This window comes from Melanotaenia boesemani, chromosome 6, assembly GCF_017639745.1.
Source record: "Melanotaenia boesemani isolate fMelBoe1 chromosome 6, fMelBoe1.pri, whole genome shotgun sequence".
NCBI lineage: Eukaryota > Metazoa > Chordata > Actinopteri > Atheriniformes > Melanotaeniidae > Melanotaenia > Melanotaenia boesemani.
In genome coordinates this window covers 38,464,722-38,479,094 of record NC_055687.1, presented here as the reverse complement: position 1 = coordinate 38,479,094, position 14,373 = coordinate 38,464,722, and the positions used below count along the sequence as shown (strand labels likewise).

Genomic DNA, 14,373 nt, shown 5'->3' with positions numbered 1-14,373 from the left:
GAAGAAGACCCGATTTATGCTGCACGTTTGTAAAAGTCAGAAAACATGTGTTACCTTTGCTGTCTGACCTCAAAACGTCTATCCACCAGGATAAAACCACATTTAATTTAAAAAAACAAACAAAGAGAAAAAAACTACGTTTCTTATTGTCTTTTGGGAGCAGTTTCCCATCCAGAAGTCACAATATTCCCATCTGCATGGGTTTAGACAGACAAAGAAATGTTGGTTCTTTTCCTTCTTAAGTTCCAGACAGAAAATGTCTCTTCATGCTAATAAAGCCGATCTCTCCTGATTCCATCATCACCGCTGCAGCAGGACCAGACATGGAGGAAGAGGCCTGATGCAGCCTCTGTATGAGGTTCCTCTGGTTCAGACAGTAGCTAGAAGTTTAAAAAAAAAAACCTGCATTAACACGTTATTGAAAAAACAGCGTTAATTCATTAATGCATTAACACATGCCCAGCTCTAATAAAAATAAAAAATGGGACTCACTTAGGGGTCTAACTAATGACAGGCTTTGTAATTAATTAATTTAGATTAATCTCATAGCATTTTTTAATTTAAATGTATTTTAGTGGATGATTGATAAATGAAGACACAGACGTTAATATTGTAAACTCAAGCTCTAGTAATGTCTGGAGCAGAGGTGAATGTTTCCTGTTCTCCATCACTCTCTCTCTTTCTTTCTCTCTCTTCATCTCTCTCTCCATGTCTACGCCCACTGCTCCGCTGTCGTGCGTTCATGTTGCCACGTAGCGTAACATGATTACATCATTGATTCGTAACAATGTGACGTCTTGAAAGATGAGAGTCTTAGCTTCCAGCTAAACAAGTTATTGTTTTAATTTTGGGGCAGTTTAAACGGGATCATGCTAACCGGGAACGTCCAGCTCCGTGTTTAAAGGATTAAATAACCAGCTGACGAGCAGCCCATTTATTATAGGCTGATGAAGACAGGAAGATGAAGATCAAAATAGGAAATTACCATCATCTGTCAGGATTCCCTGATCTGGTCAGGCTCTGGTTTAACCTTTATCCCATCTGTCTCTGTGTCCGTCTGTCCACCTGTCTCTGTGCAGTCCACCTGAAGCGTCACTTTATGTTTAGGAACCACCTCTGTTTGGTGTTTGAGTTGTTGAGCTACAACCTGTACGATCTGCTGAGGAACACCAACTTCAGAGGAGTTTCCCTCAACCTCACCAGGAAGTTTGCACAGCAGCTCTGTACAGGTGGGTGCATGATGGACGGGAACGCACACACATTCCTATCCACACCAGCTCCACGGGAACGTTACACACACGTTCCACATATTTCCTACTTTTCTCTGACTTTGTGTTACATTTTAGTTTGAAATTAATCCAGATGTAAAGAAATGCTGAAGATACAGATAAAAAGAATAATCCTGCATCCCTTAGATCTTCATCCTCCTCGATCTCTCCGGATTTTTGTCTTGTTTTCTCTCCAGCATTATTATTCCTGGCCACTCCAGAGCTGTCAATCATCCACTGCGACCTGAAACCAGAGAACATCCTACTCTGTAACCCTAAAAGATCTGCCATCAAGATAGTGGACTTTGGATCCTCCTGCCAGCTCGGACAGAGGGTGAGGGTCTTGCATCTACATCTGGAGACATGCTCTCATGTTTGGAAGAAAATCATTTTATGTTTTCACTGATTTAAGCTGATCAAATCAATTAAACTTGACCTGAGCCCCCTTCCTCATCCTCACAGATCTATCAGTACATACAGAGCAGATTTTACCGCTCTCCGGAGGTTCTTCTGGGAATGCCGTACGACCTGGCCATCGACATGTGGTCTCTGGGCTGCATCCTGGTAGAGATGCACACGGGGGAGCCTCTCTTCAGTGGCTCCAATGAGGTACAAGCATCCAGCACATCAATGAGCCCTCTGCCAGCCTCTGTTCTCCAGGATTGATGAGATGACTGTGTGTCAACAGGTGGACCAGATGAATAAGATTGTGGAGGTTCTGGGAGTTCCACCCAGTCACATGCTGGATGCTGCTCCTAAAGCCAGAAAGTATTTTGACAAGCTGTCAGATGGTCTTTGGACAGTGAAGAAGAACAAGGACGTCAAGAAGGTGAGTTCTCCTACTGATCCCCATCACTCCCACATGTTGTCCCACAACTTCTGCTTTACAGCTGCACTAACAAACCAGATGTTTGTCCAGCGTCACAGTGCAGTGCATGATGGGACAGCTCTGCATCAGTGTGACATACAAAACACATCACAGCTACTTGCTCATTTCCTGGAAGAAGACTTGATAAACAGTCATGTCAGAGGTTTAAGTGATTCAGCATCCTACATTGCTGCTATGGGAACTACTCTTCCCATTTTATCAGTGATAAGTGGCTTTGGAGTGCACAGACCACGTAGGGCACTCCATAGCGTATCCTATGTCTAAAGTGTATAGACACTGGATTGTGACACAGCTAACGACTCCATTTGGGCACAGAAACAGACCAAATTTATCCCTCAGATTAGAAAAACGGCAAAATATTAATTTAATTGACACCATTTTAACACTATTTTGACACCAGTGGTACCAGCTGTTTCATGATCCTGTGCTGTGAGGTCTCTCTAGAAGTTAACATAAATGAACATTGGAACAGCTCTGTGTTCAGAGCTGCAGAAACTTCTGCTTCCTGTTAAACATCCACTTCCTTTTAAACATCCACTTCCTGTTAAACCTCAACTTCCTGTTAAACATCCACTTCCTGTTAAACCTCTAATTCCTGTTAAACCTGTTAAACCTCAACTTCCTGTTAAACATCCACTTCCTGTTAAACCGTTAAATCCTGTTAAACTTCCTGTTAAACCTTCACTTCCTGTTAAACCTTTATTTCCTGTTAAACCTTTATTTCCTGTTAAACATCCACTTCCTGTTAAACCGTTAATTCCTGTTAAACTTCCTGTTAAACCTTTACTTCCTGTTAAACATCCACTTCCTGTTAAACGTTTACTTCCAGTTAAACCTCCACTTCCTGTTAAGCCTCTAATTCCTGTTAAACTTCCTGTTAAACCTTCACTTCCTGTTAAACCTTTACTTCCTGTTAAACCTTTACTTCCTGTTAAACATCCACTTCCTGTTAAACCTTTACTTCCTGTTAAACATCCACTTCCTGTTAAACCTTTACTTCCAGTTAAACATCCACTTCCAGTTAAACATCCACTTCCTGTTAAACCTCTAATTCCTGTTAAACTTCCTGTTAAACCTTTACTTCCTGTTAAACATCCACTTCCTGTTAAGCCTCTAATTCCTGTTAAACTTCCTGTTAAACCTTCACTTCCTGTTAAACCTTCACTTCCTGTTAAACATCCACTTCCTGTTAAACCTTTACTTCCTGTTAAACATCCACTTCCTGTTAAGCCTCTAATTCCTGTTAAACTTCCTGTTAAACCTTCACTTCCTGTTAAACCTTTACTTCCAGTTAAACATCCACTTCCTGTTAAACCTGTAATTCCTGTTAAACTTCCTGTTAGACCTCTAATTCCTGTTAAACTTCCTGTTAAACCTTTACTTCCTGTTAAACTTCCTGTTAAACCTTTACTCCCTGTTAAACATCCACTTCCAGTTAAGCCTCTAATTCCTGTTAAACTTCCTGTTAAACCTTTACTTCCAGTTAAACATCCACTTCCAGTTAAACATCCACTTCCTGTTAAACCTCTAATTCCTGTTAAACTTCCTGTTAAACCTTTACTTACTGTTAAACATCCACTTCCTGTTAAGCCTCTAATTCCTGTTAAACTTCCTGTTAAACCTTCACTTCCTGTTAAACCTTCACTTCCTGTTAAACATCCACTTCCTGTTAAACCTTTACTTCCAGTTAAACATCCACTTCCTGTTAAACCTTTACTTCCTGTTAAACATCCACTTCCTGTTGAACCTTTACTTCCAGTTAAACATCCACTTCCTGTTAAACCTCTAATTCCTGTTAAACTTCCTGTTAAACCTCTAATTCCTGTTAAACTTCCTGTTAAACCTTTACTTCCTGTTAAACTTCCTGTTAAACCTTTACTTACTGTTAAACATCCACTTCCTGTTAAGCCTCTAATTCCTGTTAAACTTCCTGTTAAACATCCACTTCCTGTTAAACCTGTAATTCCTGTTAAACTTCCTGTTAGACCTCTAATTCCTGTTAAACTTCCTGTTAAACCTTTACTCCCTGTTAAACATCCACTTCCAGTTAAGCCTCTAATTCCTGTTAAACTTCCTGTTAAACCTTTACTTCCTGTTAAACATCCACTTCCTGTTAAACATCCACTTCCTGTTAAACCTTTACTTCCTGTTAAACATCCACTTCCTGTTAAACATCCACTTCCTGTTAAACCTTTACTTCCAGTTAAACATCCACTTACAGTTAAACATCCACTTCCTGTTAAACCTGTAATTCCTGTTAAACTTCCTGTTAGACCTCTAATTCCTGTTAAACTTCCTGTTAAACCTTTACTCCCTGTTAAACATCCACTTCCAGTTAAGCCTCTAATTCCTGTTAAACTTCCTGTTAAACCTTTACTTCCTGTTAAACCTTTACTTCCTGTTAAACATCCACTTCCTGTTAAACCTTTACTTCCTGTTAAACATCCACTTCCTGTTAAACCTTTACTTCCAGTTAAACATCCACTTCCTGTTAAACCTTTACTTCCTGTTAAACATCCACTTCCTGTTAAACCTTTACTTCCAGTTAAACATCCACTTCCTGTTAAACCTTTACTTCCTGTTAAACATCCACTTCCTGTTAAACCTTTACTTCCAGTTAAACATCCACTTCCTGTTAAACCTTTACTTCCTGTTAAACATCCACTTCCTGTTAAACCTTTACTTCCAGTTAAACATCCACTTCCTGTTAAACCTTTACTTCCAGTTAAACATCCACTTCCTGTTAAACCTTTACTTCCAGTTAAACATCCACTTCCTGTTAAACCTTTACTTCCTGTTAAACATCCACTTCCTGTTAAACCTTTACTTCCAGTTAAACATCCACTTCCTGTTAAACCTTTACTTCCAGTTAAACATCCACTTCCTGTTAAACCTTTACTTCCAGTTAAACATCCACTTCCTGTTAAACCTTTACTTCCTGTTAAACATCCACTTCCTGTTAAACCTTTACTTCCAGTTAAACATCCACTTCCTGTTAAACCTTTACTTCCAGTTAAACATCCACTTCCTGTTAAACCTCTAATTCCTGTTAAACTTCCTGTTAAACCTTTACTTCCTGTTAAACTTCCTGTTAAACCTTTACTTCCTGTTAAACATCCACTCCCTGTTAAACATCCACTTCCTGTTAAACCTCTAATTCCTGTTAAACTTCCTGTTAAACCTTTACTTCCTGTTAAACATCCACTTCCTGTTAAACGTTTACTTCCAGTTAAACCTCCACTTCCTGTTAAGCCTCTAATTCCTGTTAAACTTCCTGTTAAACCTTCACTTCCTGTTAAACCTTTACTTCCTGTTAAACATCCACTTCCTGTTAAACCTTTACTTCCAGTTAAACATCCACTTACAGTTAAACATCCACTTCCTTTTAAACCTGTAATTCCTGTTAAACTTCCTGTTAGACCTCTAATTACTGTTAAACTTCCTGTTAAACCTTTACTCCCTGTTAAACATCCACTTCCAGTTAAGCCTCTAATTCCTGTTAAACTTCCTGTTAAACCTCTAATTCCTGTTAAACTTCCTGTTAAACCTTTACTTCCTGTTAAACATCCACTTCCTGTTAAACCTTTACTTCCTGTTAAACATCCACTTCCTGTTAAACCTTTACTTCCTGTTAAACATCCACTTCCTGTTAAACCTTTACTTCCAGTTAAACATCCACTTCCTGTTAAACCTTTACTTCCTGTTAAACATCCACTTCCTGTTAAACCTTTACTTCCAGTTAAACATCCACTTCCTGTTAAACCTTTACTTCCAGTTAAACATCCACTTCCTGTTAAACCTTTACTTCCTGTTAAACATCCACTTCCTGTTAAACCTTTACTTCCAGTTAAACATCCACTTCCTGTTAAACCTTTACTTCCAGTTAAACATCCACTTCCTGTTAAACCTTTACTTCCTGTTAAACATCCACTTCCTGTTAAACCTTTACTTCCAGTTAAACATCCACTTCCTGTTAAACCTTTACTTCCTGTTAAACATCCACTTCCTGTTAAACCTTTACTTCCAGTTAAACATCCACTTCCTGTTAAACCTCTAATTCCTGTTAAACTTCCTGTTAAACCTCTAATTCCTGTTAAACTTCCTGTTAAAGCTTTACTTCCTGTTAAACTTCCTGTTAAACCTTTACTTCCTGTTAAACATCCACTCCCTGTTAAACATCCACTTCCTGTTAAACCTGTTCAGCGCTGTGTGTTTTCCAAACATGAATAATTTCATTGTTATGTATTTGTAGGAGTATAAGCCCCCAGCCACACGACGTCTTCATGAGATTTTGGGTGTAGAGACTGGGGGTCCTGGGGGCCGGAGGGCAGGAGAGCCAGGACACGCCCCCTGTGACTACCTGAAGTTTAAAGGTAAACCATCAGTGAACCATCCACAGTAACAGGTTTTACCACCAGAAAGTAGACCAGAGGTGGTCAGAGAGACCCTCATGAGCAGACAGTGCTTTACCTGAACTGACCAGTAGGTGGTGCTGTTTCTTCTGCAGCTACTCCTGATCATTGTCAGAGAAATAATCAGATTATTCTGTGTTATCTTTCCCATCACAATAAATGTGTACTACCACATGAATCCTCCTTTTAGGTGTTTTAAGTTTTATTTATTTGTATGTTTTCATGCCAGCATAACAAAATAAGCTGGAAACAAAGTAAATTAACCAGGTCCCCTATGCTCCGTAAACTACAGTTCATATTCTGGAGATGCTCTAAACTTGCTCATGGACAGAAAAAAAGACAATGATCTTCCTCCTCATCATCATTATGGCCCAGTTTTGTCCTCTTTCAGACCTGATCCTGCGCATGCTGGACTACGACCCGAAGAGCCGAATCACTCCATTCTATGCCCTGCAGCACAATTTCTTCAAGAAGACGACAGATGAAGGAACCAACACCAGTTCATCTACATCCACCTCTCCTGCCATGGACCACTCCCATTCAACCTCCACGACTAGCTCGGTCTCTAGCTCCGGTAAAACCTCCGGCTCAGACAAAATGAGTTGATAAAAACTGAAATCGGCCATGTTGTGACATTAATGTGGGTGTGGCTTGTTTCCAGGTGGCTCCAGTGGTTCTTCCAACGACAACCGTAACTACCGTTACAGTAACCGCTACTACAACTCTGCTGTTACCCATTCAGACTATGAGATGACCAGTCCTCAGGTACCCACCACACCATCCCCATTACCCAGCCCCTTTACAGGACCACCAAACATAGACTAACACAATTCGATTTTTCCCAGGATGCTGATGTAAACCCGTATCTGATTTATTTACTTTTTTTCATCTGCATATGTGCAAAAACCTGCAGCACTTTTTTTTAACATCTTCCATGAAAAATATTAAATCAGACTTTATTTATAGAGCACTTTTCACACATAAATTAAACATCTGTTTTGGCTCTGCTGAACCAGAAAACACGATCCGTCCTCACCGCAACCACTTAGGCAAGAGCCGTCACCACGGCAACAGCCCGCAGGCAGCATAGCTCCCAATGTGAAGGAAACACCCCCCCATCGGTCAACAATAGAAACTGAATTGAAAACGCTAGATGACAAGATAGTATTTTAAATAAATAAGTAGATAAAAGAGTATATGGTCTAACTTTGTCATCCATAGTGTCCACCGTAGGGGTCACCAGCTGTTTTTAGTCTGTTCATGGATGCAAATGTTTCCAAATGAGCCATGAGTCATCCAATAATTACCAAGTTTGCCTCAGTCTCAGACAGGAAAAGCAATATTTATGTTATATTGTATAAATAAATATAACGTATTATTGTAATTCTATAGAATAACTCAAAAAGTAAAATACGATTAAAAAAAAAGCATGTACATAATGGACAGAGATGGAGAAATATATAAACACATAAAGGAACTAAGGAAAAAGTTATTAATAAATGTAAAAATAAAGGTTTAAAACAAGTAAAAGCTTGGAAATAAACGGAAACGCCGGCACGTGAGCAACAGAAACAGGAAAACATCATTTGTTTGCAGCTAACGTTGCTAATGCTAAAATGTGGGCGTGGCCACTGTCAGCAAAGATTGGATGTTACATCACTATTTACATAAATTAGACTGGTATCCGTAGATCCCATTATTCCAGTAATCTGATGGTCCTGTAAACTGGCTCAGGGTGAGCAACTCTACCCGACTTAGTATGATCCCGAGTCTCTTAGACCTGGTTTCAGAGACCAGAGCCACTCTGACTTGTCCTGGTTGTGTCCTATAGGCTCCATCCCAACAGCAGATGAGGATGTGGCCAGGCAGTGAAGGTGGAGGTGGGGGTCAGGACCCAGCATACACCCAGTTGCTGCTCCACAAGCCAGCTGCCACCCAACAACACCAGCGCCACTTTTTGGACCCGCCCCACCACCCCCACCCGACATACTCCCACCACGGGAATGGTGGGCGTGGACTGAGGCAGGGCGGACAGACAGGCATGGGTGGAGGCGGAGGTCAGCAGGGGTCCTCGCCCCAGATGAGTGACAGCATGGATGTGGGCGTGTCCCTCGGGCTGCACCACCTGGGGGCGGTGTCTTCCATGGAGGCCTCTCAATTTGGCTCTGCATCTCTGCCCCTCGCTCTGCCAATCGGACTGTCTGCCTTCCGGACTCGGACGGCCCCTACCGCCCCAGGGCCACAAGCCCCGCCCCCTGAGGACTACTACCCTGCCTCCAACAACAATAACCCCGCTGCAGGGGGCAGAGGCAGGCCAGACTCAGACGAGGGGCCAGCCAACTCTTGATAAAACCTGAACCACGCCCTAAAGCCATACGATTTTAACTCCAACTACTACAGATCCACACATACAGCCAGAGGTCAGAGACAAGGAGGAGAATTCAGAGCTGGAGGAGATGCTTTGTTCTGCATGAGAGGAGGCGAAGGAGGAGGAGGAGGAGGATGCTGGGAAAAACTCTCCTTTTATCCTGTACTAGTTTGTTGTCGTTGTTGCGACTGTAATTGGAAGGAATGATTGACGAGTTTGTTTTTATTAATATTGTTGATTAATATGATTTGATTTTTCTGGGGTTTGAGGAGTTGCGTGTTCTGTTGTTTGTATCCGGAGAGGAAGAGGAGGATGAGGAGGTGGGAGAGACTGTGGCTCATGCTGTACATCAGCTCCACCGAACATCAGGTCAGGTGTGTGCGTGTGCCGCGTCCAGACTCCACCCACCATGTGACTGAGGCTTCGCAGGTGACCATGACGACGACGTCTCCTCTTCTTCCTCGTTCTTCTTCTTCTCTTGTTGTGTTTCTCCTCCAGACAGCTCCTCCTCTCTGTGCTGCTAATCACCATGACAACTGGTCCGGATTGCTGCTAAAGATCCAACACAGATCAATAAAGAATAAAAACAAATAGAAACAGAAATGAAAAACTTTTTAACCCTTGTGCTTAAGAGAAAAGGATAAAGTAAGAACCACTGCATCTCAATGTATTTATTACTATTTAACAAAAAAAAACAAACTGAAAGTAACAATTTTTTCTGCTCTTCTTTGTTTGGTTGCCTTCTTTCTGCAGGTGAGCTCTGATTGGCTATTGTAACAGTGTAACTGGTGACATCATGGGAATGCCACTGGTTGTGGGGACTGGGTGGAGGGGAAGGGTTGGGGCAAAATAAAGTTGGATATATAATAAGAATAAAGAGTATACTTTTGCACACCAAAGTCAAACAACGATCAGATCTCTGACTTCCTTCCTCCAATTGTAAAACCTCATCCCAGGAATTTTACTTCCCATCACAGAGCTATGTCATCACGGTGGTTCTTCATCACTGGTCCGTCATCACGGTGGTTCTTCATCACGGTGGTTCTTCATCACTGGTCCGTCATCACGGTGGTTCTTCATCACGGTGGTTCATCATCACTGGTCCGTCATCACGGTGGTTCATCATCACTGGTCCGTCATCACGGTGGTTCATCATCACTGGTCCGTCATCACGGTGGTTCATCATCACTGGTCCGTCATCACGGTGGTTCTTCATCACGGTGGTTCTTCATCACTGGTCCGTCATCACGGTGGTTCATCATCACTGGTCCGTCATCACGGTGGTTCTTCATCACGGTGGTTCTTCATCACTGGTCCGTCATCACGGTGGTTCTTCATCACTGGTCCGTCATCACGGTGGTTCATCATCACTGGTCCGTCATCACGGTGGTTCTTCATCACTGGTCCGTCATCACGGTGGTTCATCATCACTGGTCCGTCATCACGGTGGTTCTTCATCACGGTGGTTCATCATCACTGGTCCGTCATCACGGTGGTTCTTCATCACGGTGGTTCTTCATCACTGGTCCGTCATCACGGTGGTTCATCATCACTGGTCCGTCATCACGGTGGTTCATCATCACTGGTCCGTCATCACGGTGGTTCTTCATCACGGTGGTTCTTCATCACTGGTCCGTCATCACGGTGGTTCATCATCACTGGTCCGTCATCACGGTGGTTCTTCATCACGGTGGTTCATCATCACTGGTCCGTCATCACGGTGGTTCTTCATCACTGGTCCGTCATCACGGTGGTTCTTCATCACTGGTCCGTCATCACGGTGGTTCATCATCACTGGTCCGTCATCACGGTGGTTCATCATCACTGGTCCGTCATCACGGTGGTTCTTCATCACGGTGGTTCTTCATCACTGGTCCGTCATCACGGTGGTTCATCATCACTGGTCCGTCATCACGGTGGTTCTTCATCACGGTGGTTCATCATCACTGGTCCGTCATCACGGTGGTTCTTCATCACTGGTCCGTCATCACGGTGGTTCTTCATCACTGGTCCATCATCACTGGTCAGTCATCACGGTGGTTCTTCATCACGGTGGTTCTTCATCACTGGTCCGTCATCACGGTGGTTCTTCATCACTGGTCCGTCATCACGGTGGTTCTTCATCACTGGTCCATCATCACTGGTCAGTCATCACGGTGGTTCTTCATCACGGTGGTTCTTCATCACTGGTCCGTCATCACGGTGGTTCTTCATCACGGTGGTTCTTCATCACTGGTCCGTCATCACGGTGGTTCTTCATCACTGGTCCATCATCACGGTGGTTCTTCATCACTGGTCCGTCATCACGGTGGTTCTTCATCATGGTGGTTCTTCATCACTGGTCAGTCATCATGGTGGTTCTTCATCACGGTAGTTCTTCATCACGGTGGTTCTTCATCACGGTGGTTCTTCATCACTGGTCCGTCATCACGGTGGTTCTTCATCACGGTGGTTCTTCATCACTGGTTCGTCATCACGGTGGTTCTTCATCACTGGTCCGTCATCACGGTGGTTCTTCATCACGGTGGTTCTTCATCACTGGTTCGTCATCACGGTGGTTCTTCATCACTGGTCCGTCATCACGGTGGTTCTTCATCACGGTGGTTCTTCATCACTGGTCCATCATCACGGTGGTTCTTCATCACTGGTTCTTCATCACGGTGGTTCTTCATCACTGGTCCGTCATCACGGTGGTTCTTCATCACAGTGGTTCTTCATCACTGGTCCGTCATCACGGTGGTTATTCATCACTGGTCCGTCATCACGGTGGTTCTTCATCACTGGTCCGTCATCACGGTGGTTCTTCATCACTGGTCAGTCATCATGGTGGTTCATCATCACGGTAGTTCTTCATCACGGTGGTTCTTCATCACGGTGGTTCTTCATCACTGGTCCGTCATCACGGTGGTTCTTCATCACGGTGGTTCTTCATCACTGGTCCGTCATCACGGTGGTTCTTCATCACGGTGGTTCTTCATCACTGGTTCGTCATCACGGTGGTTCATCATCACTGGTCCGTCATCACGGTGGTTCTTCATCACGGTGGTTCTTCATCACTGGTTCGTCATCACGGTGGTTCATCATCACTGGTCCGTCATCACGGTGGTTCTTCATCACGGTGGTTCTTCATCACTGGTCCGTCATCACGGTGGTTCTTCATCACTGGTTCGTCATCACGGTGGTTCTTCATCACTGGTCCGTCATCACGGTGGTTCTTCATCACGGTGGTTCTTCATCACTGGTCCGTCATCACGGTGGTTCTTCATCACGGTGGTTCATCATCACTGGTCCGTCATCACGGTGGTTCTTCATCATGGTGGTTCTTCATCACTGGTCCGTCATCACAGTGGTTCTTCATCACTGGTTCTTCATCACTGGTCCGTCATCACGGTGATTCTTCATCACGGTGATTCTTCATCACGGTGGTTCTTCATCACTGGTTCGTCATCACGGTGGTTCTTCATCACGATGGTTCTTCATCACTGGTCCGTCATCACGGTGGTTCTTCATCACGATGGTTCTTCATCACTGGTCCGTCATCACGGTGGTTCTTCATCACGATGGTTCTTCATCACTGGTCTGTCTTTACGGTGGTTCTTCATCACTGGTCCGTCATCACGGTGGTTCTTCATCACTGGTCTGTCTTTACGGTGGTTCTTCATCACTGGTCTGTCTTTACGGTGGTTCTTCATCACTGGTCCGTCATCACGGTGGTTCTTCATCACTGGTCCGTCATCATTCTGCAGCTTTTGCGTCATTCTTACTTCGTTTTGGTGGATTTCTGTTCTGTCTTGGATGAAGTGACCTTTGAGGTCTGAACCGTCTGAAGGAACCTGTTGACGTCCATTTTCTCTGGTATCATTTTATTTAATTTCTTTATCATTTATGTGTTTATTTTTAGATCATTAATTCTTATTTTTTATTCATTTATTTATTTTATTTATGTTGCCTGTCCAAATCAAGTGTCCACCTGGATTTAACAAAATAAAATCAAATTTAGCTGCATGAAGTTAATTAACCACAACTGATGGAACGAGGAGCTTCTCATGTCCTAAACAACCACGAGGAAAGACATCCGTGGTCGTGGAGAAGATGTTAATCTGTTTCAGAAAGTGTCAGATCATCAGCATTAAGCAGAGAAAGAGAACCTGTCCAGCTGTACCTGCCTCTCGCCTGCTAATTTATGGGATAGGCTCCAGTTTCCCCACAACCCATTATTGGACTAAGCGGTACAGATAATGAATGAATGAAGGAAGGAGTTACACACGGTTAAACACCACCAGAACCAGAAGATTGAACGACTGCAGCGGATCCATGATGGAATGATGCAGGTATCCGGTGAGGGTTGAAGCTGCTGTCTGGTGTCCTGACTGGACGGCTCCAGGAACATGAAGTTAAACAGCCTCTGTCAGGTGGCTGAACCTTGTAAACATCTGAATATTCTAGTATAAAATGAAGCTTAAAAAGAAAACATTCTCCATCCATGGTCTATTCCTGCTGATTTCATGCAGGACGGCTGAAGTCGCAAAAATGAAATCCTGACACTTCCACTTTCAGATTTATCGACGCGTGCGCACACGTCCTCCACCTGTTTCCGTTTATAAATCAGAATCAACTCTAAAGCGGCGCACATGAGGGAACGCCTTGCCCCGCCCACATGGTGGCTATAAATGGTCAGATGGATGCCTGTAATACATATTCATCACATCATTTCCATGATGGCTCAGGAGGGAAAAAGTGGAATTTTTCGGGGTGAGAGACAGAGATCCTGATGGACCACGTTGGAAAACGTAAAAATGTTTAACTGGTGGGCACAGCGTGGACGTTACTGGTGTCAGAAAGGATAAATAGTGGCAGCAGGTGGAGATGCTGTCATCACAGTGTCAGAAGGGAAGAAAAGCCACATGTCTGGAAACATCTGGGAAGTGAGGAGACCAGTTGCTGGAGTTTTAGGAGAGGAATGTTGTCCCATTCTGGTCTGATGCAGGATTCTAGCTGCTCTACAGTCCTGGACCTTGGTTGCTGGATTTCTGCTTCCATGATGCTCCAGACGTTGTCTGGATGGGAGCAGATGTTGCTCTAAAACCTCCATGTACTTTTCAGCATTGATGGAGCTTCACAGATGTGGAAGCTGCCCACGCCATAGACACTAATGCAGCCCCATCCCATCAGAGATGCAGCTTTTCACCTGTCCACTGATAACAAGCTGGATGCTCCCTCTCCTCTTTAGTCTGCAGGACACGCCGTCCATGCTTTCCACAAACTAGTTCACATCTTCATCCAGGTTTCCACTTTGCCTCAGACCATTTTAAATGAGCTTTGGTCCAGAGAAGATGGAAGAAGCTGGTTCTGGATCCTGTTCACATCTGGCTTCTTCTCTGCATGATGGAGCTTTAACCTGCATTTGTGGGTTTCAGGGTGAGCTGTGTTCACAGA

At 43.6% G+C, this 14,373-nt stretch overlaps 1 protein-coding gene across 4 annotated transcripts in view; it reads left to right on the top strand.

The window, feature by feature from the left end:
- Positions 1-9,830, top strand: part of dyrk1b (dual-specificity tyrosine-(Y)-phosphorylation regulated kinase 1B) — a 79,742-nt gene extending 69,912 nt beyond the window's left edge. For 2 of the 4 annotated variants that reach the window (XM_041988156.1, XM_041988155.1), the window contains 8 exons: positions 1,080-1,229; positions 1,466-1,602; positions 1,731-1,877; positions 1,957-2,097; positions 6,410-6,530; positions 6,961-7,143; positions 7,231-7,334; positions 8,401-9,829. In XM_041988156.1, coding sequence (XP_041844090.1) covers positions 1,080-1,229; positions 1,466-1,602; positions 1,731-1,877; positions 1,957-2,097; positions 6,410-6,530; positions 6,961-7,143; positions 7,231-7,334; positions 8,401-8,916 — 1,499 coding nt within the window. In that variant the 3' untranslated portion in view covers positions 8,917-9,829. Of the gene's footprint in view, positions 1-1,079; positions 1,230-1,465; positions 1,603-1,730; positions 1,878-1,956; positions 2,098-6,409; positions 6,531-6,960; positions 7,144-7,230; positions 7,335-8,400 lie in introns of all 4 variants that reach the window. The other 2 variants (XR_006010798.1, XM_041988154.1) reach the window with 2 other exon arrangements.
- The last annotated feature ends 4,543 nt before the right edge of the window (positions 9,831-14,373 follow it).